The 26,205-nt window shown below is 50.0% G+C and overlaps 1 protein-coding gene across 9 annotated transcripts in view; it reads left to right on the top strand.

Moving 5' to 3' along the window:
• Positions 1–15,509: 15,509 nt before the first annotated feature.
• Positions 15,510–26,205, top strand: part of MYOCD (myocardin) — a 35,088-nt gene continuing 24,392 nt past the window's right edge. For 3 of the 9 annotated variants that reach the window (XM_051797475.1, XM_051797477.1, XM_051797476.1), the window contains exons 1-2: positions 16,244–16,678; positions 25,776–25,841. In XM_051797475.1, coding sequence (XP_051653435.1) covers positions 16,609–16,678; positions 25,776–25,841 — 136 coding nt within the window. In that variant the 5' untranslated portion in view covers positions 16,244–16,608. Of the gene's footprint in view, positions 15,915–16,243; positions 16,679–25,775; positions 25,842–26,205 lie in introns of those variants that run through there. The other 6 variants (XM_051797480.1, XM_051797481.1, XM_051797478.1 and 3 more) reach the window with 4 other exon arrangements.

A 26,205-nucleotide genomic window follows, 5' to 3' on the forward strand; every position in this document is an offset into this window, starting at 1 on the left:
GCTGGGCCAGGCTGCCTCCCTTTAATATCCCACATTTGTTTTTCATTTAGTTATCAAACCTACATTAAAATAAAATCTCAGAGTAAATGAAATCAAACTAACCTGCCTCCTTTCATTTCCAGAATATTTAAGGCATATTAAAGGAGCAGAGTCTGTGTATCTTCCTTTCCAGCAGGGCCAGCTAGCGGAGCTCAGGAGCTCACCCCACTGAGCCCACGGGACAGGGCTGAGCACACCTTTGCTTTCTCTCATCCCACACCACCGTGCTCTGCACCAATAGTCCTGAAACCACTCCAGGAGAGAAGTGTAGGGGCTGTCCCTGCCACCCCCACTGCAATATCAAGGCAGCCCAGCTGCCACTTCGAGGAAATCTCATTTACACTAATCCAAGGACTCTGCTAAGCTCCCTCTGCAGCTTTTGTCTGGAGAAACTGGACATGTTTAAAGATGGTTTTATTAAAAGAGGCTTGGAAGGAGTTATTTAAATCACCCTGCTTGGCAACCTGACAAAATTACCTGCGCTTAGCCCAAACACCATGTCCCTTGCAGAATCCCCTCCCTTAAATAAAAATTTAAAACTTTCCTCACTTGACCAAAAAAACATGTATTTTTTTCATTACCAGCCCCTCATGCAGCACTGCCCCTATCTCATCCCTTTGCCCAGTTTACCCAGTGTCAGGGCTTGGGGTGCTGGTCCCCAACTCGGTGGCAGGTGGTTTGTTTGGGGTTTAACACTTGAAATTCTGGGTGGGAATCAGCCTTGTTGTTATACTCCATCACCAGCACCATCCTGGTGATGGCAGGTATTTGAAAGTCATTTTATATTGTCTTAATCTGTGTGGTGGGGAGTGATAGAGACATTATTAGATCTTTTGGAAAGAAGATTTATTTGTCTAGTTTATTCCTAGTTTTCATAGTATGGATACCCTTCAACTTCAATATTTAATTCTTAACTTCTTTTTTTCTTATTAAAAGAAATAAAAATTAAGAATTTATATGAGTCAACATCTGCCCAGAGAAGATTTGCTAAAATATTAACTATGCAAGTAGCTGAATACAATGAATTCCCTCTTTTCATTAACAGCAGACGACATTTCTTTTGTCAGCAAAGATATTTCAGATTTATTGAAGCATAGTGGGATACGTCTGAGTCCCAAACATACAAACAAAACTATAAATAGTTCAGGAAGATAAGAAAAGTAACTTACGTAAATACTCAGCCTAAAATGAATTCAGAATCCAGGAATCCTTCCTTGCTCTCCAGTATATTTAACATTTCCAGATGTGCCTGGATGACCAGTTTGGGATTAGGGGTCTGAAGCTGCATGGCCTGAGGCCCACTCTTCAGAGAGAATAAGTTGGAATAAATGTCCTGTTGCACATCCACTTTTCTACAGTTGTCCCTGTCCTGAACAAGTATTTGTCATTTCATGAAAAGTGCAGCTTCTGCTGGATTTTGTCTGTCCTGCAGATCATTGTCAGGCAGTTTCTTTTTCTTACTGTGGCTTCAAACTCTTTTGTCCCTTTGGACCACCTGGTCCTGTGGTCTTCAGCACTGAACAGATTCAGACTGAAGGTCTTCGCATCCTAAGACGGACAGATTCCATGCCTTTATCATAAATCTACAGAGCTCCGGCTGGCCAGCTGGGGAGGGGTTTAGAGGAGGAATGGAGAGAAGGTGGGGGACAGGCAGCACAGGGTTTGCTTCAGTGTTCAGCCCTGCTTTGTCCCACCAGATTTTCCTGGCCCATTTTGATGCTTTTTAATGCCAGTGTTCACTATTCCACAAATCCAGATCTGCTCTTTCCCTACCACTGCACAGCTCTTATGCCATCAGGAATCTCTTTGGCCCCCACAAGTTCATTCCTCTTCTCTTGCCTCTCCATGCTGTCCAGTGACCAACTGCCCTCTGTTTCTTGATCTTGGTCATGTCTGATGGGATTCATCTCCTCTCATAACAGTTATCTGAAAGCTAGAATCCAATCTTAGCTGTCATCTAGGCTTCCTCTCTGCTTGATGGAAAGGGAGCGTTTGCTCCAGGGAGCAGCTCCTCCCAGTCTGAGCTCAGTGTGGAGATGAGCAGCGCAGGTGGCCCTCTGCCAGCACCTGCTTTTGTCCTTTGCCTGTCCAGGAGACCCAAAAGCTGAACTTAGACAGTCCAGTTGGGAAGGATGAATGCAGCTCTCACAGAGCAACAGCCTTGCTGCTTACAGCAGAGCAGGAGCTACAGAGAGCCCCTGTTTGTCCCAGGACTGTCACCTCCCACCTGCACAGGGAGGAACTGGGTCCCACAACCAGCTTGGGTAGGTGTGGACTTCAAAGAAAAAGAAAAGGGGGAAAAATGAGTTAATTTCTAAAAACAGGTTTGTAAGAAATAAAATACCATAAAACTGGGACATTTGGCTCATTTTTCCTCAATACGGACAGGAAAAGGCTTTATAGAGCAGTGTGTGAAATGTTTTTATTTCCAGGAGTTTCCTATTCATCTACATTTCAATGATAGGTCAGTGTTTACATAGCATTTCAGAGACCTGTCCAGAGAACTTCTCTGTTCCCAGTGCTGTGATGTTTTCTGGCTGCAGAGCTCTGACCACAGGCACACACAGCCCGTGTTCGTGCTGCAGCGCTGCCTGGGCTCCAGCAGCACCTCTGCTTCTCATCAGTCAGAAAAACCATATACTTAAACATTACAAGGTTATACTGAGAATTGATTTCTATTTTCGTAATCTTTAAAATAGTAGGTAAGTCCCATGGTTATATGCAACTTGCCCCAATTCCTCTTTTTGTTTGTTTGGGTTTTAATTATCTCAGAAGATATTTGCTGGTGATTTTGGGTCTCTGCTGCAGGATTGTGACAAAGTCTGTGCTTGAGTTAGTCATCTCCAAGTCTGTGTTTTACAAAGCTTGGCACCTCTGTATCCCTCCTCATCTGGGAGAATTTCAAAGTCTCTTCTTTCTCTCCTGCTTTAATACCATAAGATGATGGAAGAGGGAGGCTCGGGGAGGCTGCTGGAAGTGGGATGAAGAACTAGCTCTCCTGGCTTCACAGCAGCACAGCTCCCATTTCTGATCAAACAGTGCCTGGTGGAGGAAGACAATTGGATACCCCAGGAGAAAGGCTTGTCAGGGTATTTTGGCAGCAGCAGTGCAGCTGTCCTGTGGACGGTTGTGGGGGAAATCAGACTGTGGGGAAGCTGGCAGCTCCCAGGCTGGGAGATGGATGATGAACAGACCCGGAGTGAGTAGAGCTGTGCCGGTGCTCAGAGCAGTGAGCCAAGGTGCAGCACAGTAGCAGACTGAAATCCTATAAATAAACAACGCCTGCAGATGGCAACAAGCAGATTCCTGCTCCTCCCGGGTCTGTGTGGCTGGGCAGGAGGAGCTGCTCCCCAAGCCTGCTGTGTGTGAGCAAGAGGCTGCAGTGCACGGGGTCCCTGGGGTCACTGAGGGGTCCAACAGCATCCATCGTCCCAGCAGCTCTGCTGGGTGCCCTCACCACACCTCCCAGGCCTCTGGATGAGGCAGAGCCCTGAGGAAGAGCAGATTCTCTGATTTTAAGCATTTTCTAAGCTCAAGAATAGAAGTGCGAGAATCAGGCTGGAGAAGGTCCATGTGTGAGGGAGCTGGCGAAAATGATACCTCTGAGCTGGGGTTTTCCAGGATGTTCCTGAGGAAGTGAGGGAGCTCAGAGGACTGAGAGTAGGGTGCTGGACATCGGAGACAAATGCTGTCATCCATGGGCTCCTGTTCTGCCCCAAAGCACCACGGCCATGCTCATGTATTCCTGCCAGAGTTGGGCTGAAGGGACACTGAGGAACACCAGTGAAAGGTATAAGGGCTAAGCAGGGGCAGGGCACTAAAAGCATCTGTCATGGGACCAATATCTTCATGAGAGCAGGAACCATTAGCCCAGAGAGACCAGAGGAAAGTGTTGTCCTAAGAGCACCAGGTGGGATCAGTGTCTGTTCATCCCTGTGCCTGGGGAACTCAGCTGAGTCCAAGAGGTCACTGGCGTGGGGAGGGCTGGCAATGCATGTGCACAGTCCTCCAGGAATGTGACAGTTTGAGTGAAATTTGGGATCCATCTGCACCCTCTTCCATGGCCAAGGCAGGCAAGTGATGGCACGAGCTTCAGTGAAATAATGCATCTAATCCGCCTGAGTAATGCTAATGCAAGCCTCTTGATTACTGTTTAGAAATCAGGCAAACAATTGATTTAAAATAATTGGTAAATTATGATTAAATAAAAACATTTATACAAAAGAGTTTGTCATTGATATGGTTAAATAAATATTTGTAGAAGTAACTTATACTTGGCCCTGTGCCTGGGTGATGAGCTCTCTTGGGCTGGCTGTGGTTTCATTTTAATAAAGACCAGAAGGCATTCCAGGAATACATAATGCTCCCAGCCCATCCGATGTATATCTGGGGCTTTAGCTCTGCTCGCCACTAACCCAGGCCCAGCTTTGTTCCATATCCCTTGCTATTGCTCGTCACACCCCTCTCAAAACATGCTCCTTCTTTAGGGCTGAGCCACCAAACAAGTGGTTGTGCCGAGGTGGTTCTGTGGGCAGGTGGGACGAACACAGATGGAAACATCAAGGTGTTGCTGTGTCCTGAGTGGTGGAGCAGAGGTAGGGCTGTGCAGGCTGCTCTGGAGCTCTGGAGCTGCTGCAGGGCTTAGAGAAACATAGCTCTTATCTGGCCCTGCTCAGTGGGAGATTTCCAGGGGCTTGACTGAGGGTTTGCCTCATTACAGCCAGTTAGAGATAAGGAAACCAAAAGGAGACCTGACTTGCCCAAAGTCCTGCTGCAGAAGGAACAGAAGCCAGGTCACCCCACCAGCCAGACCCTGTGGGGCCTCCACAGCTTTTGGAGCTCACTACAGGCTCTGGTACATCCTCCTCTGCTCCACAGCCTGGCAGTGTCAGCACTGCCTGATCCCCAGCAGCTTCATGGAGCAAAGGGACTCGTGCCTCCCCTCGGGCACCTGCTGAATCTCTCTGCAAACACCCATCAAGTGAAGGGTGAGGGGGGACACAGGTCAGCAAAGCAGGGGTCTGGGGGTGATGCTGGAAGTACTGCCATTGCTCCTCTCCCTCATTTCCAGCCAGCCACCGAGTCACCAGTGCTTGGAGCAGCCAGACCAGGCACAAAATCCTTCCTGCCTACATGGCCACCCAGAGAGCAGCCAAGGACTTGTCACCACTCCAAGACACACCAGCTCGGCGAGAGCCTCACATGCTCCTCATTGCCCTCAGTACTGGTCCCACAGCTGCTTGCACAAGTCCAACTGGCTGGGGAGTCCTGCCCTGCTCATAGGGGTGTCACCTCAGCCCCAGCCTCACCCTCCTTGTGCACTGAGGCTGCTTGGAGGGGGTGCTCGTTTTGCTGGTGGTAAAGATAGCAGAGCCAAGTTCCTGCTTTGCAACAACCTTCCTGTTCACCATGACATGCCCACAGTCAACCTGCAGCCTGGACACACGCAGAGTGTATCTGGTAGCACAGCCTGGGGATGTGAAGGTGTCCTTGGACCCTTGCCTGGGGTGACCTGCGTGGGTGGCTATGGGAGGAAGGACATAGCCAGCTCAAGGCTTGGTTTGCACCATGCACAAGGTACTGAAGGGATGGAGGGAGTCAGTCCCTGCTTTCCTGGGCTGCAGCATTTGAGGCTTACCCCAGGCACCATTGCAAGGGCAGCTTAGCACCTGCGAGCATCCTGCTCGTGGCCCCAGGCATCAGAGCAGCCATGGGTGCTAGAGGAGTCCCTCAAGGGAGCAAATAATCAGCTCCATTGGGAAACCATCCTCAAAATGTCATCTCCAGTGTACTGAAATTGAAATTGCCTGCCCCAGCTGTGAAACACAGAAATTCACAGTCCCCCTCACTTGTCTGCCTCCCTCAGCTGTGCCTGCAGGGAATCCACAGAGCCTGTCCCCTGTCCTCCTCCCCAGCACCTCCCCACAGGGACAGGGGGACAAGGCCCTCCTGCTGCCTATGAGCCAGGGCCACGCTCAGGGCACACAGTGCCGCTGTGCTGGACCTCCCACCGAGGCCAGTGCTCTGACCTTGGTGTCCTACCATGATCATGAGTCAGGAGGCAGCTCCTAGTGTCTCCCATCCCACATCCCGTGCCTCTGGACAGCATGTGCCACGTCTGGCCTGGCCCTTCCCCCTGCTCTGCATGGAGAGAAGAGGTCCCCGAGTGCCTTGAGCTCCTGCCAGCACAGCCCACTTGTCCTGAGAGCTGTGCTCTTGCCAGCAACCTCATTGAGAGTATCACCCCTCCCACTGACCTCCCCAGCCTCAAACTAGGCTCAGACTTTGAGTCTTTAACTCTTCCTTCACCCCCTTGATTCCTCCCTACCCTCCATCCTGAGGCTCCTGGAGCAGCTGCAGCCACGGCTGCTGAAGGACCAGTCTGTGTGTCAGGAGTGAGGCCCCCACTCTGCCCCTGCCTGGAGCCAGGGAGTCAGGGATGAGCGTCAGTGCATCCACGGCCCTGCAGCCTGGAGCACACGGGCAGGGCCAGGCAGGGACATGGGGCAGCCTCCAGCACAGTGCCCGGCTGTGGCAGCTCCCCACACTCATGGTGCATCCCTGCCCCGCAAACACAACAGCCAGAGCTTTACAATCAAATATTTATGCTAGTAAAAAACATTTTACATAATCTTTAAACAGCTATGTCATCTCCCTATTTTCATTCTCTGATCTCTCTGTTTTGAACTGAGATTGGAGAATTCAGCGTATTTACAAAGAAGTAAATATTATGATGAAAACATCAGGAAGCTTAATAGTAGCTCTAGCAAAGTGCAGAAGTATTTTTGTGTTCATGTTGTCAATTGCATAATATCTTCTGGACCTTCATAAATTAAGGGACCTTGCTTGGATGCTTGCAGTCCTGTGATAAATAGTTCACAGCTCCAATTCAAGCAAGGCTGACTGCTGTCAGAATGGGAAGAGCTCAAGACACCTCCACCATAGATTGATGCCTTCAAGCTCTGTGAGGAGATAGAGAGGGGGCAGACCACTTAAAAGCCTGGCAGACAGTGGCAAATTCAAGGCAGCAAAACACTGCTGTGATGGTGCTTACCAGATGCGATCAGAAGTAAAAGACTGGATTGTCTTGGACCATCCCTGTTCACAGTTTCCTGACCAAAGCAAAGACCATGCTCTGCACATGCCCTGAGACAGGACCAAACAAGGATCACTCTGAGCTAATCCCCAGAGACCATCTCTGCCTCACAGAGACACAGACATGGCTGCCTTACTAGCTCCAGCTCAGAAAGGCTCTTTCTGTCCTAGGTCATGGAGACAAATATCCTGTTTGCCAGGTGAGAGCCACAGGAGCTCTTTTCTGTGCAATTCACCTGGGGCTAAGTCTCAGGCATGCAAAGAGGAGCTCATTTCTTAGCAGGTTCCTAAAGGCCATGGTCAGCAGCAAAGCTGGAGCTCTGCTGGGGCAGTGTCAGAGCAGGAGGTTCATTTCTGCTCTGAATTCAGACAACTGCAGTGATCCCTGCCTCCATTACTGGGACCCAATAACGGGAAGTTCCCTTGGTCCATTGGAAAAGTCTTCCCTAGGGAAAGATTTCTTCTTCCACTCTCTATTACGATGATGACATCCTGGCAGTAGGCGTCTTCAAAGAATGTCCAGAGCTTCTTGGTAGCCTTGGCTACTGGTTTCCCTGTGATACCTGCCCTTGGCTACTGCCCTACACTCAGTTTATCCCAGCTGTATTGAGTATGAATGCAAGAATGCACTCCTCCTGAGCAACATATTTGTTGAGGCAACTCTTTTTCCAGCCTTTCTGCTCCTTCAGGATTCAGAGTTACGCCAGCCTGGGGACATGGAACACAGAGCTCTGTGCCAGTACAGCTGTCCCTCCCCATGGGACCTCGGACACCACAGCTGCACAAGCACTCAGCAAATTATCACTGGTCTACACAGTGATGGGGGCGTCAGGGTTGTGAGTTCATACCAGCAGATCTGTCTTTCCAGAGCATGTTGTGAAGATTCAAGAAAAAAGGCCAGGGCAGGAGGGGTCTTCTCCAAATGGAGCTGCCAGGTGCTAGAGAAAAGAAGCCAAAGGCAAACAGTCTCATTCCTACAGGAGAGGACAATCCAAGCAGACATGACTGGCAGGATACTAGGATTGGGGAAAAACTGTTATCTTGGAGAGTGGCAAACTGTCTATGAGACATTTTTCTTGGCATTACAGCCAACCTTAAGTCTTGCAGGGAATTCAGTTTACTCAGTTCAGGGTTTGCTGTTGACAATGCCAGTAAATACGTTCTATGCTGGCATCAACACCAGCAGTGGTTGGATCACATGGAGTGGATGGGTACCATGGCAGGTCCTCTCTGGAGCAGAGCTGGATTTCCTGTGCAAAAAGAAAGCCACTGGCAGAGCTGTGGGCCCAAGGCTGAGAGGGCAGGAGGCAGAGCCCAGCCTGGCAGAACAGCCCTGGGGGCTGTGGGAGATGCCCTTCCCTCGGGCTGCAGATCCACAGCCCTGAGACCTGCTGCAGCCTGGCCTTCTGGGCACAGACACTGTGTCACACACTGACCCCTCCAAGTCCCCAGAGGGGTTTCACTGAAACTTCAGCTCGTTTGGGTCTTTTTCCCACAGTTGCAAATCTACATAGAAACAAACAACCTGCTTTAAAATAAATCAGTCCCATAAACAATAGGGTGTATTGGGAGATTAGAAGGGACCGCTTCCTGGGATCTGGTGAGCAACGCAGGGCTGATGTCCTTGTGGCTCTGGGGTGTGACTTCTCAGTTCAAAGGAATTCCCTACCATGACTAATTTTTTCTGGTATTTAAGGCTCACTCCTTCACTCACTGCAGTCAATATGACCCTGTTTTCTACAGAGGTGCTTATAGCAGGACTGGATGCGGGAATGGGAAGCAATCCTGGTCTTTGCAGTCTTTGGTACTACATGCCTGTTTCACTTTCCAGAGAAAGGTAGTGCTGCAGCTGTGGTGATGCCTTCTTAAGGGCTGAACAGTGACTGTGGTGCAGACACGGCCAAGACATGTGAGGGCTGGGCAGTGAGAACTCTGGAAACACACAAGGACCTTGTTGTGGGGTTTCTGGTCTATCCAAGGCAGGCAGCAGCCAGGAAAATGGCTTGGTATCTGTGGTGGGATCTCAGAGTCTGTCCTCCTTGCCTTAAGTCTGAGGTTCATGGGAGACAACTTATCTCTGTTTCCTGAGGACATCAAGAATATGCGTGGTCAGGGCTGACTCTCACGTAATGACCATCACAGGGGAACACCAGCTCTGGACTGTGAATTTAGCAGTTCAGCAATTTGTTGAGATGAGTCAACACATTAGATGTTGTTAAGAGATTGTGTCACCTCCTAAGATGACACTGGTATTCCCTGGAGGATGAAAGAGAGAGGGGGAGAAAGGGAAAGAGGAGAGAAGGAAGGTAGAGAAGAATAAAATGTCTTTCAGCTCTTCTGACCTCTCATCCTGTGTCACTGGCATGGTTTTACTGGCAGGGTATAGCTTGTGGCCATTAAGTTTTGGAGAGGGGAGAAAGGATTTCTAAGAGCAGGTTCTGTAATCAACATCATGGGACTTTGAATCTCCACCATCTCAGAAGCCTCTGGTCAACTAAAAACACATCCTCCTACCACAGCCCATCTGTGCCTGATCACTTCCCATAGCAGGGGGAGGCAGCAGCTGGGAAGGCATCGCTCCCCCCGAGGTACCTCTGGGCTACAGCCTGTGCTCAGTGCTCACCAAGAGAAGTGTCTGGGGCTCAGTCAGGCTCAGGCAGTGTTTAACAATCTGACGACCTGGCTTTCTTCATTATCACTTCATTCCATCACAGGCTTGTCTCTAAATTCAAAGGAGTGGTAAAGAGCACAGGGGGTTTTAGTTCTCTGAGAGGCTGCCTGGGATGAGGCTGTAGGGAGCCTAGTGGAGCTCATGGACTGCTTTACTTCTCCCCTAAGCACCTGTGCAACTTACCTCACCTTACTTACCTGGCTTGGGAAGGGCAGGGCAGTGCTCTCATTTGGGATGAACAATTGGCATAGTATGTAAAGCATCCCAAGGAGAGAGGAACCATCATGCAAGCATCAGCAGAGCAAGAGGTGGAAAGGATGGTGGCCAGGTAACAACAGCTCCAGGGCCTATAGTACACTGGGGTCTGTCTTTCCTATAAATGTGATTAAGGAGCTGTTGAAGCATCATCAGAAGTGATTTTACAAAAAAAATTTGTCAAATGAGTAGCAGCAGATCTCTGGGACCTGGTGGTCCTGGAGGACCGCAGAACTCTGAAATATTCAAAGGAACATGTCTGTGCTATTAATCTCAGCATGAGACCCAACATCCTCATCTGCTCTGGGTGAGGAGAGGGGTAAATCTGATGATCGTTTTCACAAAAGGCTCCAGACAGGACCCAAGGAACTATCAACAAGTAAATCTTCATTCCAGTTTGGAAATTTTTGAATAGATTTAGCAGAAATGTGAAGAAATTCTATGTATGAGGATTATCATGCCCACCAATTGCTCTGAAGTATTCACTGACAGTCTGGGTAAGAGTGGGTCAAAGACTACAGTGGGTTTGGGTTTCCACCAGTCTTTCAATGAGATTTCTCCTCAGATATCTCTAGCTCCAAGCCTGTAGGTGAGAAGAGGAAGAGCCTTCCAGGGACTAATGCCTTCTTAAAGACAGAAATGAATGACCATTTTTCACATCTGAGTGAAGTGTTTTGTGGAGTGCCAAAGGAACATGTGCTGGGAGAGGGCTTCTCAGCAGAAATATTAGGGAAAAGGGATGATGATTCAAAATTACTAAAGCAGTTAGAAGTAAACCTTCCTGCAACCAGTTGCAGAATGCTCTCTCCTTTCTGAATGCCTGAGAGGTGAAACATTAGATGAAAGTCGACATCAATAGATGTAAATAATGCACAAAGCAGGGAATAGAGACAACGAGGCTATGCATCTCCACAGTCAAGAGCCCAACATTAGCAATGACCACTCAAGGACAAGAAACTGGGGCCACTTCAGATTTGAGAAGCCACAGCCCCATGTCTTGTGGCTGCCAAAGTCATCAGTGCAGTTTCTACAGCCCCCTCAGAAGAGCACTCAGTGCTCTGAGAGTGGTGGCTCCAACATCACCTGGCCAGGGACCTGCATGGAGAGAAGCATGTAAGCAAGACCATTTTGAGTTTCTCCTCAGCCACCCAAAGAAAGCTCTGGTTTAAGTTTTCAGATGAGATCACTCACAGCAGCTCGAGCCCTTTGGTTGACACCTCAACTTTCTTACTTTTCCCATTCATTTTTGGTGTCATTCAGCAGAGTGCCAAGGCTGACTGTTGGGATCTGGGTGTTCAGGGGAAGGATTATCAGTGGCCAACAGGCTGTAGCTGAAAAGATAAAGGAAATAAAGAAAGCTGCAACAGTCTCATCCATCCCCTCATGGACTTGTAAAGCCAGGGAAGAGGGAGCGAAGTCACAACACTATCAGGCACTGGTGTCCAGGACAGGCTCTGAGCAAACCCTGGCATTGAGAAACTCACACTGTGTGAGGGGATTGCTTGGGTGCCTCGCACATCTTAATGTCTGATGTAAAAGTGCTCAGAGATAAGCAGACTTACTCTTTGAGCTGGCAGAGAACTACCCTGGGGCAGGGCCAGTACAACCTCCCACATGCACTGGTCTGATCTGTGCCCTCCAAGGGAACTGCTCAGGAATTGCCTGCAGGTTCATAAAAAGCCCTGAGAAAAGAGTAAGGAGGAATGAAGGCTTCCCATCAAAGTGGAGGCCAGGTCAGACAGATGGGATGATCCCATCCCACACACATCCCTAGAAAATCACCAACCAGGATGTGCCTGCTAAATCACACCCCAGCTTCCATTGGCCTGGGTGAAGAGTTACCAAACCAGTAGAGCAGAAAGCTTCTGCTTGCTCTTCATCTCTACATGCTCACAGTGACTTGAGCTCAAGGAGCCAGTGATCTCCACAAGGCTCCATTTCCCAGGCTGCTCTACTTGGGGAGTCCAGGGTCCATCCTCCCTTCTGCCACAACAGTCAGCACTTATCCACATCAAATCATCTCCATCTGCCATCCACTCAGTTGAGGTAGGCCACAAACCACTTTCTTAATAATTCTGGGATTTTACTAACCTGCTTACTTTTTCAGCTACAGGTTCTGCGGCCCCTACCCCACCAAAAAAAAAAAATGTTTGCCATTTTTCCCTGTCGATCGTTGCCCAACCTTTCTACTTCCTTTTCTTATGTAGTCCTGATTTTGGCTCATTACAATACTTTGTTTCCTGCCTTGGAACAAATGCACTTGTGTGGGACCAAGTGAAAAAAATTCTGAATGTCAAAACCTGATTTTTTAATTTTTTTCTGTTTTATTTACTGCTTTAGAGGCACCTCCAGACTGCTCTAAAAATTAGGAGACCACAGCCTGTATCCACCTCACTTACTACTCATGCTAGTAGTCCATGCTACAAAAAAAAATCCTTTGTCTTCATTAATCATTTAGGTAGGCAATGCATGTCCATGAAAGGGGAAGACTTTGATACTGAAGGTCTTTAGGGGCCCAGAGGGCACCTGCACTGTCTGTGCCCTCGATGTCAGGTCTTTGGACAAACCCTCTTCTGTGCATGAGCCTCAGGACAAACCCTCTTCTGTGCATGAGCCTCAAGACAGAGAAGGTACCCACGGTGGAGATGATGGGAGAAGCCCCTTCTTCAGCAGAGGGTCTGGCAGAGGAGATCAGGCTGCCCTGTCAGGCTCCTCCAAGTGCTTGGCATCAGGCCTAGAGCTCCTGTACCCATCCCTCATGTCTGCAGATAATCCTGAAGGAGCAGAGGGTCACACCTAGGGTGAGAGTACCACGTGAGATGCTGCGCACCTTGGGCCGCTCATCTGTCCTTGCTGGTCCTAAGCCATCCCTGCTGATGGCCTTTTGCTGCCACAGGGAGATGCACCCCAAGCAGCATCACACCATGGAATGTCCCCCTGCACTCTATTCCTCTTCCACTGAACTCAGAAAGGGGAGATGGTGATGTGCAGGCAGAAAAGGTCAAGAACAGGAATGACTGCAGTAACAGCAAGAGGGGTCTGAAGAAGAAGAGCTCATCCTCACAGGAAGACACAGCACTGGAGTGAAAAACTCCTGGAGACACTTTCTCTGGGCCACAGGGTGATGTGGGCATTGTCACGGCAGATGTGGAACAAAAGACCCATCCGTCACATCTGCAGAGTCCTGATGGGGCAGAGGCACAGGCCCAGGGGGAGAGGGGCTGCATGGCCAGAGACCCCTCAGGCAGCTCCAGCTCACGCACGATGGAAAAGACATTAGGAACCATCAGGCTCCAAAGGGAGCAGGGTACCTCAGTGGGGCTTTGGCCAGCAGGAGCAGTAGATCAAACAGGAGTTTGCAAAGCAAAAAAAGTAAAAGAAACTGCAGTTTGAGACTTGGGGTGTCAGTGAGTTCTGTCTTGTCCTTGGGCTGCTCGTGGTGTGGTTCTGCTAAATGACGATTTTTGTTTCAGGACAGCACTGATTAGGAGGATAAGTCCATTAGACAGGACATTTCAAATTCAGCGGACTAAACATTAAGGAAAATTAGTAAGGAACAAGACTCCTGCCACCTTGCTGTTACAGGCTCAGCTTAATGCTTGGAGATAAATTTATTTAAATCACCTCTCCCCCATCAGTCACTAAGGAATATCCACTTCATCGGATGCAGCATGACCAGGAAATCACCTGTCCAGCCCATGGCAGGGAGGGGCCTCAGCTCAGGACAGCCTCATTGACCTCAGCTATCGGGTAACAAGCAATAGGACAAGATGAAATGGTCTGAAATTGTACCAGGGTTTAGGAAAAATTTCTTCACTGAAAGAGTAGTCAGGCACGAGAACAAGCCACCCAGGAGAGTGAGTGGTGGAATCACCATTCCTGGAAATGTTTAAAAAATGTGTAGATTTGGTGCTTAGAGACATGGTTAGTGGTGGGCTTGACAGTGCTGGGATGAGGGTTGGACTTGATGATCTTAGAGGGCTTTTCCAACCTAAATGATTCTGCGCTTTTATGGTTGTATCACGTGGACTACATGAGCGTGAGGGACTCCAGGAGTTCTCCACTGTGTGGGGAGCACTGATGGAATCAGAGCTTCTGGGGTCACACATCTAAAAGCCCTGAAATGCCGATCACTCCCCCAAACTGTGTAAGAGTACTTTACAGAAACCATGGGATTAAAATAAATTAAAGTTAAAAAAACCCAAAAAATCCCACATACAATAAAACCTCAAACCAGTTCTGAGGGAGTTTTCAGGTGGGTATTTATGATCTAGAGGGAATTTAGGCAGCTTCCCAGGTGAGACCTGTGTGTCAGGGAAGCTGAGACTTGTCCTTGACTTAGCTTGGCTTGTACCACTTGTGCTACACACTAAAAGGTGACTCCAGTTCATCTTCTTCTACTACCTAAAGTGAACTAGACATGGGCTTGGGGAAGGGAAGCCCCAAAGGATCTGTTTCTCTTTATTTTGTATGTGTGCAAGAAGCTTTTCTTCTCTGAGAGCATGTTTGGTAGGTGGGGAAGGATCCTCTATTGCAGCCGTGTTCGTCACACCACTGCTCCCACCCTCCTCAGGATTGCTGTGCTCAGCTGTAGCACAGGAAACTTTGAGCCAAGGTTTAGCCCTGCCTCATCTATCCTGAGTGTCTGTGTGCCACAGCACAGGAGGACATGTTATGGATGCCTGCAGCATCTGCCACCTGAGCCACAGCACGTGAGCTTCTCAGGTGGATAATCCCATGGACAGAACCACACACTGAGAAAGATGTGCACTGAGAAGCACAGCTCTGGGCACACCTGTGCTGCAGGAGGGTTTCGGTTGGATCTCAGCCAAAGGTTCTTCCCCCAGAGGCTGGTTGGGCACTGCCCAGGCTCCCCAGGGCAGTGGGCACAGCCCCAAGGCTGCCAGAGCTCCAGGAGGGTTTGGCTGATCCTCTGGGGCACAGGGGGTGACTCTTGGGGATGGGCCTGTGCAGGGCCAGGAGTTGGACTCGATGATCCTTGTGGGTCCCCTCCAATTCAGCATATCCTGGGATTCCGTGAAACACTGAGCCCCGCTGTGCGCGCTCCCTGTGTGAGCCGGGACACAGCTCTGTGCGGGCGAGGGGCGGCAGCAGCCGGAGCCAGAGCTCCGTTTGCCGAGCAGCCGAGTCCTCTCTGACGGGAAGGGTGTCCAAGGTGGCACTCACGGGGAAGGACCTTCACCCAGCCGTCCCCTCGCCCAGGACACTCGGGCTGAGCCCGGCCCTTCCCCGGGACACAGCCCCGGAGCCGCACTGGCCGCCGCGGGGGGAGCGGCGGGGGCAGAGCCCGTCTCACACCACGCTGCAAAGAGTTAAGCCCGGCTCTGTTGATATTTCCAGCGGCTCCCAAAGGCGGCTGAGACGGGGAGCGCCCGGATTGGCTGCGTACGGCCGGTAGTAATTAGTATCAGATATCAAACTTCTGTCTTTGCTAAGACCCTTTCCGATAGTCGCTGCTCCCCGCTAGACGATGACATCAGCCAGGACACCCAGCTGCTGGTAGTAAACTCCGGGCGGGAGGAGGCTCCCGCTGGCTCCACGTTAATTAGTTCAACACAGCACAAGGGGAGCAGTTGGGTGTCTGTGGAGGGTCAGTGCTGGATGGGACCAAATCTTACAAAGCCACTTGCTGCTTCTTGCCAGCCGGCTGTAAAAGGACCCAAAGAGTCCAGGAGAGCTGGATGAATCCTGAGCACCAGCCACGGTCTGGTCGGCTTTTCCTGTGGAGGAAGTTAATGGTTTAAGTGAGGGGCGTCTGGATCTGGTCCCTGAGTCACCATGACACTCCTGGGGTCTGAGCACTCTTTGCTGATTCGGAGCAAATTCAGATCAGGTAGGGAAAACCTTGAGATTTCTCTTAAACCTTCTCTCTCTGGGAAAGCCGTAGCCACAGACTGTTTTGCATTAAATGTTCGGAAGCAGCATGCGAGCAAAGATTCGAGGGGTTGTAGAGCTGTCACGGCTTTGCTCTTACAGAGACTGTTCCACAAGTGGAGAGACGCATCTTCCTTCCTCTATGTTGCTTTTTTCCTCCTGTTTTTTTCATTGTCTTTGATTTATGTCTGTGGTTTTTTCTGGTAAAATTGCAGTTCCCAGTTCTCCTGCTCTGGCCCTGCTGCAAAAGATTTGGGCAGGAAGCCAAAAGGGCATCTGGGATAAACAACGTGCCTGCTGCCGTCCCTGTATTCCAGGTGCTCTGGCGGGTCTGTCTGTGACAGTCGCGGTGTGGACGGGCCCGACACTGTCTCTGACAGGCAGGCAGCCGAGCTGGTTCCATTAGGTTGTGACTAATTGGAGAAAAATGAATTTGAAGAAATGCGTCATTTTTAGAAGTAAAAATAACAAATGGAACATGAAAAGTATTTAAAGTGACATCATCAGAGAAATAAAACCAGAGCCACACAATTGATTGCCACTCGCGGAGGGTTTGCAGTAAAACATGCCTCCGGCTCGTAAGTCCGGGGAAGCTCCGCTCAGGGGCTTCTCCGAGGACGCTCCGCGTGAGTGAAGGTGAGTGAAGGTGAACTATGGGACGGTCGCTTCTTGATCAGCCCCTCTGCTGGACGTTCATTCCTTTAGTCACTGGCTGTGTCTATAGTAAGTATGCTCTGCTTGGGAGTGGGTATCTTGACTTGTAGTTTTTTTAATAACAGAACTGCAGTTTTAACAGAAATGTCAAAAAACGTTCTCGAGGTGCTTTCTCTGACCTTCTCAGAGGTGAAGATCTCCCTGGGAATATTATCTATGAGGATGTTCAGACAAATCAGCTGCACCCGCTCTGGCATGTCACCCACGCCGTGTGTGTTTTTGCCTCTTTCTGCATTGTAGATAATGAAATTGGAGATTTATGATACTGACAGAAGATATGAGTGGTGTTATCAGGATCTCTTAGATAGCTGGGTGGTCAACTTAAACTTTGTTTTCTCAGCAAATACAAAGTTGGCAGTTGGTTGAAAACCCCAGAGTATGTGTGCAAACACAACTGTCCTAGTCTGGCTCAATTATACAAAGCTTGGGTCCAGGTCTTTGGTGTGGTTTCCATATCCCTCTGATCTTACATTTCATTAGATTAAGTCATTCCTTAAATTTTGTTGGTATATTATGGTACACTGCTGTTCATTTGAAAAAAAATCTCTGTCTGTAACAATTCCTCCAGCATGTACAAAGCAACACTGCCACCTCCCTGAGGAGCGGAGGATGGGCTGTGCATTGTCCCTGCATTCTTTTCAAATGAACCAGGGTTGTTTTTAAGGCTCATTTCTGGTTTATTTGTAAGCTGGCTTTATTATGGAACCAACAGTGGGCTCTCTAAACATATTTTTCAAATGATTCTCCAGGAAAAGTAAACTTTGTGGGTCTTTGCGTCCATAAATTCTCGTGCCTTTCAGCATTTCTAGGACAGTCAATTTGTGGAGCATTCTTATTCATGACTTATTCCCACAACTGCCTATTTATTTTGTTGGAGTTGGGCTTGCCAGAATCCCAAATGTACGTCTGCACCTCGCTGTCCCCATGTCCAGGACCACTACAGGTGACATGGGACATGGCCACAGCACAACTCTGGCTGTCGCAGTGTGTGAGACAGGGGAGGAGAGCAGGATGCTGAGGAACACAAATAAGTCAATAATGCTGCTTTCAGTTTGTGCTGGATTTTTAATAACATGGGGAATAGAGATGAAAAAGCTAACATTTAATGAAATGTCTTTTATGTTCAAAATCTCTATGGGACAGAGTTTTCTCTGGTGTCCCTGCTCCGTGTGCAGGCTTTGTCAGCTGTAAAGCCCCAAGGATGGCAGGAGGTGCAGAGCTCTGATTTATCATCCTCCGTTTCCTCGGAAGAGGGATGAAAGTCTCAAACAACCCGTCACCCTGCCCCACACCATCCTGCATGGCTCAAGGGCTGTCACACAGGGCAGCAACAGTTTCAGGGAGCTGTGTAGCTTGCAAAGAGCTGGGAGGGATCAACTCCCAAAATTCCAAGCCCCAAGGAGCCAGGCTTGACAATGCACCATCGCTTTGGAAGTGGTCTCGTGCAGGCAGGTGTGAGGCTGGTTTGGGAAGGATTAACTGTGCTCCATGACTCATGATGAGTCTGAATCCCTTTTGAAGGATTCCAGGGCAATATTAATGAGGGCTGAAATAAATCTTAGTAACGAAACTTTTGCTCTCTCTCCATGCCCTGCACATGCTGAGCAACTGAAAGAGCTATGTGAGTGTGTTAAATAGTTCCAGAGATACATTACTTGTTTCTTCATCCCAGAATCCCTTTAATCTCTGTGTCATGCTTCAGGGAGAACATGGAGCAAGGAGGTGGCAACTAGAAGGTGGTGGGACGTAGGTGTGGCTCGAGCGTCGTCTCTCTGGTCTCTTGCTTCCATCTGGCAGCATCAGTAGCAAGGAAAAGAAAGCTTGTCCAGGAAAGGCTGGTGTGGTGGTGGAAAAGCAGTGGCTTTTCACAGCGTGCCCAGCAATCCTCCCTGGAGTCCCATGGTAGTTTCTCCTCTTCTGGTCTCGCCAGTGGTCCAAGTGAAGGACCAGCAAAGCTCTGCCATGTGGAGAAACAGCAGCTACCCCAGTGCTGGGCACCAGGAACCACTCCAGAGGAGAGAGGGAAAAACACCTCCATGCTGCTGTCCTGCAGGGTCCCCTTCCCCTTCCTCGAGGATTTGTGTGCCTGTTTATTTTGTCTGTTTTGTCAAAGATAAATATTCTGATCTGAGGTCATCCTGACAAATTTTGCAGGAATGATGATTCTTCAAGTCTGCCATGCTATCCCATGTGCTCCAACTATCAATGGGATTGCACTAAATCAACTAGGACGTCCAAGTGCTGTTCCAGAAACACATTTAACTCTTTCCAGAGACAATAATTTATGTGATTTTCTTTAAATACAAACCAGTTATTCTCCAGCAGCAGCATCAGACACAACAGACAAAACTGACCAATGCGAATCTAACCTTAACCCTTACCTTTTCTTACAGTGGTATGGAAAGAGCTTGCAAGGCCAGTATCTGCCTAACCTCAGTGGTAGTTTAGATAATTGGTGAGAAGTGAAAGTTTGACACTATAAATAAGGCTCTGTTTGGCTTGGCATGGGGTACCAAGGCCTAATTATGGACACATAGGGGTGGGTTTGCAGAAAAGCCTTGTCGGGCTCCATGAGGGAAAGGATTCATTCTTGCTCATAGGGCTTGAATGAAGCTGAGAGGGGAAAGGAATTCATTCTGTCTGCCTCTGGTGGCTAGAGTGATTTGGAACAAAATCAGCAGGTCAACAGAGGCAGAAGAGAGTTGGTCTTGGTAGGGTGTTAGGCCAGGCATTTTGGCCGAACCTTTATTTTTATTTTCCTGGTGTCCAAAGATAAAACATGAGCCTGTGTTTCCTCTCGGATTGTGAACTCGTGCAGGTCACTGTCAGTGTGTGTATTCAAACCATGGCCTCTTTGTAACTGATGAGACTGTTTTGTGAAGTTTTTGTAGAACACCGACTTTATGTAGATGGATTTGTGCTTGGTGTTGTTTTTCTGGCATCTTATACCTCAGTGTTTCAGTAGACAGTCACATGTTTCTCAGGGTGTGTGTTATAGCACAGATTGAAACTACCTCACTGTACTTCGGAGGACATCTGTCTGGGCTGCTCAGGGGGTGCTGGAGGGAAGACTCCAAGGTGAGAGCCTGTTCTCAGGACCATGGTGAGATCAGGGTTGCACATCATGATGGAGAAAGCCCTCAGAGGGATTTCACAGCTGGTAGTGCCCGTTTGGTGGTCTGGGCTCCTTGCTAGCTAGCTGTGGTCCTGTGTCTCTTCCAAGGCTCCTGAAGACCCAAACTTGGGGTTAGAAATGTAGTTCTGACCAACGTAGACAAGATTTTCAGGGCAATCCCCCAGATAACACACATATTTGTAGCACATCTGCCTGGGAGAAGGTAAAATGCTCCCACCTCTGAAGTGACAGCATAGGAAGAGATAAAGCAGCACCCACCTGGGAAAGGACAGACCAGGGCTTTCCACGGCTGTCCTGGCTGAGCAGTGCCATGTCCAGCTTCCTGAGGTTCATCTCTGCTCACATGGTTCCCACAGGGGCTGTGTTGTCAGAGGGTAACATGGGCCTGGAGACGTGATGCTACAGAGAAATCCCGTTGTGGCTGATGGCTGTCACCAGAGCACAGAGCCATGGAGGGGCTCAGGACAGAGCCTGGCCAAGGTGTTTTGCAAAACAGCAGCTCCTGACAAACAAGTCCTGCGGTGCTCTGCTGGTGTCAGCACCCAGGAGGTTGGCTGGCTTGTCACCCAACTCGGAGTGACTCCACGTTCACCCACGTCCAACCCCCACATCAGGGATTTGATGCCAGCCTGCTGCCCAGCTGGAACAGAGCCCCCTGGTCCCAGCCCTGCCTGTGGGGCACCCTGCTGTGGATACTGCTCCTGCTCCTGCCACAGCTGCAGAGGGAGACAGACACAGCCCTGAGAAGGCCACAAGCAACGTGACTGCACCCTGCCAGCATTCCATCTCTGCTCTGGCCCTTCTGGGACCTTGGGACAGTCAAGGGACCCCATGGGGCAGCTGCTGTCCCCCACCATGCTCACACAATGCCTCAGACATTATATGTAAAGCCAGTCTCAAAGCCTGCAGCAGTCCTGCCTTTGGAAGGAGGCTGGGTCCAAAACAGGGCCAGGAGCTGGACTCGATGATCCCTGTGAGTCCCTTCCAACTCCAAATATTCTATGATTCCAGGGCTGTTTTCTCCCATCCAGTGTGTGTGAGCAGTGGCAGGTCCCCAGGTTCCTCTGGGAACACACCGTGGCTGTGGACAAACCCATGTTTCACATTTGCTCGGCTGCTGTTTGACAGGCAACAAAACTGCTGCTGTTGCAAACAGGAGTCCCTCCTCCCCGTTCCCAGTTTGTTGCCAACTCCCCCCTGGCCCCAGCAGAGATGTCCCTATCCCGTGCACCACAATCTGCACTCGCCCTCCCCAGACCTCAGCTCTGAGCCACAGAGGGCAGGAATGAGCTGCTGGGGTGGCTGGCAGAGGGGACAGTGACTTGCTGCTGCTTTTTTAGGGGCAGTGTCAGCTTCAGCTGTTTGTCAGACTGCTGACTCCCATCACGGTCGTGCACTTGGGTCCAGTTGGCATAAGGTGGTGCCTCTGCCAGTCCCCAGAGGCACTGGCTGGTGCAGCACAAAGTGGAGGGAGCAGAAGGTAACTGCCCCACTATGAGTTCTGGCAGCAGCAGTGACTCATTTCGGATGAGAGAACAGCAATTGCACTGATTGTGAACGTGGTTCCCAATCAGAGCAAAGGTGCTGGTGCAGCCTGGGCAGGGAGGAAACTAGCAATAAAAATAGATGTGGCACTTGGGGGTATGGTTTAGTGGTGGGCTTGACAGTGCTGAGTTAAAGGTTGGACTGGATGATCTTAAAAGTCTTTTCCAACTAAACAATTCTGTGATTCTGTGATTCTGTGAATTATTGGAATTTCACTTGAAACTACGTAAGAAAACTGGAAAAAGCTGAAGCAGTAGGGACTGTGCCTCAGTCAGTCCCACTGCCAGAGGGTCCATCAGAGAAAGGGGCAGATTCTGGGTCGGAAGTCAAGAAGCAGCAATAGATCTGCATCTGCCCACCCGGGCAGCTCGACTCAGCTGCAAGAACAAGCTGAATGCTGAGACGGCCTTGTGCATCCTCAGAGTTTCCAGAGAACCTGCTCTGGCCACTACGTAAGTGTTGGTGGAAAGAGGCAGGCTCTGATCCATCCTCCTTCTCGGAAACAGACTGTCCCCAACACTAGGTCAAGTCAGCCATGGCTTTGCCTGCCTGTCCTAGTCCTGAACCCTGCCAGGAGGGCATTCCCCTCTCTCCTCGTGCTGCTCAGCCCCCTGTGCTGCTAAAGCCAATTCTCCAAGCAGAGGATGGTGGTAGGAGTGCTCTGGCAATACCCCAGTGTGGGAGATGCTCTGGTGCAGGTGATAAAAGTCCCAGCCCACCCTGACTGTCTGCTGAGCACTGGTCTCAAAACGCCCTCAGAGACTGAAGCAGATGGCCAGACCTGCCTACTCCTGGGGTGGAGAGAAGATTTGAACATGTCTTTTCTGTGTATCACTAGGCCAGGCAAGGCTGAGGCTGTCCTCTTAGCTTCCTAAACCTCTGAGTTCAGGTCCTAGAGAGGAAGATGACTCACGGCTGCAAGTCACAGGCAGTGCTCAGAGCTTGGGTCACCAGAGGCAGCTGTGACTGACAGCAGGAGGTCTTGTGTGCACCAATGACACAGCCTCACTGCAGAGGACATTTCTGAAACTGTTTTCAGTTAAGGGACTTGGTGCTGGCGTAGAAGGGAGGAGCAGTGTTTTCTAACAGAAGAAGTTCACGAGCGAAATCACTGGAATATGTCCGACATGTCTCACATCATCCAGGGAGGATTTCTCATCATGGGGTACCACAGGAGGGAGCAGGGTTGCTGAAAGAAAGGCTTTCTCTTAGGTGGTGGCAGCTGGTGGTGTCAGCACAGCTTGGTACCACAGGACCAATGTGTTTGGCTGCCCCCTGGCTGGTACAGCCATTCAAGCTGGTGCAGTCAGGCAACAAGGATTATTGTCTGACACTGTCCACTACATTTCTTCAGATGGTTTGCAACACGCTTTGGAAGTTCACAGAGATATTTATGGGAGTCAAGTTATGTATCCATGCATAAGGAAATACAGATTTGGGTGAATATTTGGTGGCTGAAATAACTGTTTCAACAGTCGAGCTTGTGCTGCTCCTGGAAATGGCCAGCACTTGCACTCGCCTGTCCTCACATTTTTTGACAGCATGCCCTGAACAAACAAGGCTGGATAAACTTTTCCTCCTTGCTCTGTGGCTTAAGAATGGGCCAAACTTAAGGAAGTTTGTAAGCTCAGCATGGTCCACAATGAAGTGTGTGCCTCAGGGAGGTTGCATGACCTGCCAGGGAAGAGCTCAGCTCCCACACTCGGAGCAGTGAGTGGCATTGCTGGGTCACAGCCTTTTTGCCTGTCAGCATGAAAACCAAATTGGAGACTTTTTCTCCTTGCACAAAATTATCATTAAATAATCCCTGATCCCCTCTGTGATGGTCTATCTGCAGTACTCAGTGCAGGAGGCAAAGGAGAGGCTGTCAGCTGGAGCATGGGCCATCTGCAGCAGGATGGGATCCCCTGGACTGTGCCCAGCTCCTGGAAGGCCATGGGATCTAGGAAATCTGTGTTCCCAAGTGCTGCTCCTGCAGACAAGTAGAGGGAGAGCTATGGCAGTAAAACATGCATGTTTTCAAAACTTCTTGCATCATGGCAGATGATGAATCTTATACCCACTACACTGGAAATCATCGTCACCTTCCAAGATATGCTCCAAGGGAATTTGTACCATCTCCTTTTTATCCTCACTGGCCTGGCTGACAGCTGACTGCTCCCTGAGACTGGCAAATTATTTGTTTGCTAGGAAGGGCTATGAAATAATCAGAAGCAGCAGGGAATGTGGGCCTTGAATACCCAGTTATCTGACTGTTAGATGTTCCACATCTCTGCCAGTGTGGATGTGGAACAACCCTTGGTCTGGCCATGTCGGAAGTCGCAGTGAAACAGTGCAAATAATTTGGCACACGTGGGAGCTGTGAAGGGAAGTGATGGAGCATCCTCACTCAGGATATTTTACAGCTAGATGGGGAGGCCGCTGTGTCCTTGGCAGGGTGGTGTATGTGACTCCAGAAGGCTTTGCTGTCTCTGATCCCAGTTGGTGATGTGATGTTGTGTGTAAACCGCCTCATTTGAAGGCAAGGGGCTCTAATGCCCAGGACACTGGACCAGGACTAGGAGAGCAGAGAACCATTCTTGGGTGAGCAACAAATCTGTTTTTATTCTTGGACAGTCTCTGACCTCCCTTAGCTCACCTTTTCCATAAAGATCCATCTCTTCCTCTGGGAAAGGGCCAAGTTCTTGCACAGCTCTTCAGCATGGTAAGCAGGCACAGAGAAGGTTCTGCACACAGAAACTGAGGTACAGCTCGCCCCGTGTAAGATACCTGCCACAAGCTGGTTACCTTTTAACTGCCTCTACAGTCCAGGAGGAAAGATGGGCATTCCCAAGGCATGGACTGTGTTATTTGGTTTTGAGGGCCCTTGAGGTGTTTGACTTCTGCAAAGGGGGTGCAGATAACGGGGTCCAGTGTAGGTACCAGAGTGTAGGGGGTCTAGATCTGTGTCCATGGGCAGAACCAGCACCGACTGGGCGTGGTTCCATGGGGCAATGGAGGGCTACAGACTCTCCTGGCAGCAAGGTTTGCCAGTGACCTAGAGCCACCAGCTTCACCCTGGCCTAAGCAGAGCAGCACACACACAGACTTTACAAAATACTGAAGGCTACATTTTTCCCTCACAACAAGAATCTATCTTTGGTGTCCTAAGAAGTGCTGGAATTTGACAGGAGATCATTGTCCCACACGAGGCTTTCACTAAACATTTGCTTTGAATGCGAGATATGGTTTGTCCAGAAGATGTGGAAAAGTCACAAGAAATGGCATCTTAGGGAGCCTCATGCTCTGGGCACTGCTCTGGAAGGGATTATTATTGTGCTCCATCCCATGTCCCAGGGAAGCTCTGTTGGTGACATGAGCTGTTGGCAGAGCTCAGCAGGTTGCTCCCAAGGACAAAAAGGCTATTCTTGCCTTTCTTCTCCTTCCAACGCTGGGTCATTCCAGGCAGCTGAGGGGAGGCAGTCTGGGGCTGTGCTGGTGGGCAGGGGATGTGTGTGCAGTTGTTTTGTGACTGCTGGAAGGCGTATGTCCTCATGGCAAGCTGTACTGAGCTTCCAGCAGGAAAGAATGGAAGTAAGTTTTATGTTCTACCTTGTGATACAGATGTCTTCTTGAAGACAAATTTGCAAAACCAAAGGTGTAGGAGTCAAAGTCCAGGCATGGCTACCTGAGAGATGGGATGAACTAACCTGTGCAGCCCTGGGCCATGCAGAGGTTTGCAGCCTTGCATGAGGCAGGCAGCAGGTGTGTGGTGGGCTGTGATTACATAATGCAGATATTGAGAGGTGCTTCTTTGTTGGATGCCTAATTGATGCTCTGTAGCTCAGGCCATAGCACTCAGTGGGTCATTCCCATCTGTCAGCGCATTGCTCCTAAACAGGAGTTATATGGGAGATTTGAGGTCCTTGGAGCAGTGGGTTCACAGAGATGGCACTATTTGCTCCTCACCTTGGTACAGTAAGCATATCTGCATCCCCCTTGCAGGGTTGGAAATGTGCTGCCAGGCCCTCAGAAGGGTGGTGGAGTTGGAAAGCTCTACTCAACCCACAGTGATGGGACGAGGGAGAACCTCCCAGCTGCAGAGTGCAGAGCTCAGCAACTATTTGAGCTGAAGCCAGGGTCACCTGAGGCCACTATTCCAGGTGCCAGGCAGGGCTCAGCCTGTCCCAGGCACCAGGTAGTGCCTGTGCCAGAGCAGCCCGGCCCTGCCCACTGGTGCAGAAGGGAGGACTTGGGTGGGTGCGGGCTCTCAGCTCCTCCCTGGCAGACCCCTTGGCTTGGAGCACTCTGTTCACAAGGCTGGTCCAGCAGCAGCAGGGATCAGGGCCAGACCTCAGTGCCACACACAGACACCCCCCCACACACGCTCTGTATTGGCATCTCAGCACAGTCCTGCACCTTTCCCTGACACTCTCTCTCTCACAGTTTTACAGCTACGGCTCCAGCAGAGAAGGACCCGTGAGCAGCTGGCAGACCAAGGCATCATGCCACGTGAGTATCTTCTGCCTTTTCCACCCACTCCTGGCTCAGAGGGGCTCTGCTCATCCTGGGCACTGCTGGGACACTGTGTGGCACCAGCTGCCTGCTCAGACCCACAGAGCTCAGAGCAAAGTACTCCCATACTCCCAGGGGAACTTTGCTCCCTGCCCTGCAAAAATATGATGGTCCCTGGTGCTGTACAGAGGTGCTCAGCATTCATCACACAGACTGTAATGCCCCTACTCAAACTGAAGTCAGGAGAGATGTTTACCTTCCACCATCCAAAAGTTCAGCTGCAGAGTTCCCTGTCCCAGGGGTCACTGTAGCAGGACAAGCAGAAGACTCACAGAGCTCATCACGTAGGCAAGGGCAGGGA

Source organism: Manacus candei, unplaced genomic scaffold, assembly GCF_025592945.1.
Source record: "Manacus candei isolate 608988 ecotype Guabito, Panama unplaced genomic scaffold, ASM2559294v1 h1tg000047l, whole genome shotgun sequence".
Lineage (NCBI taxonomy): Eukaryota > Metazoa > Chordata > Aves > Passeriformes > Pipridae > Manacus > Manacus candei.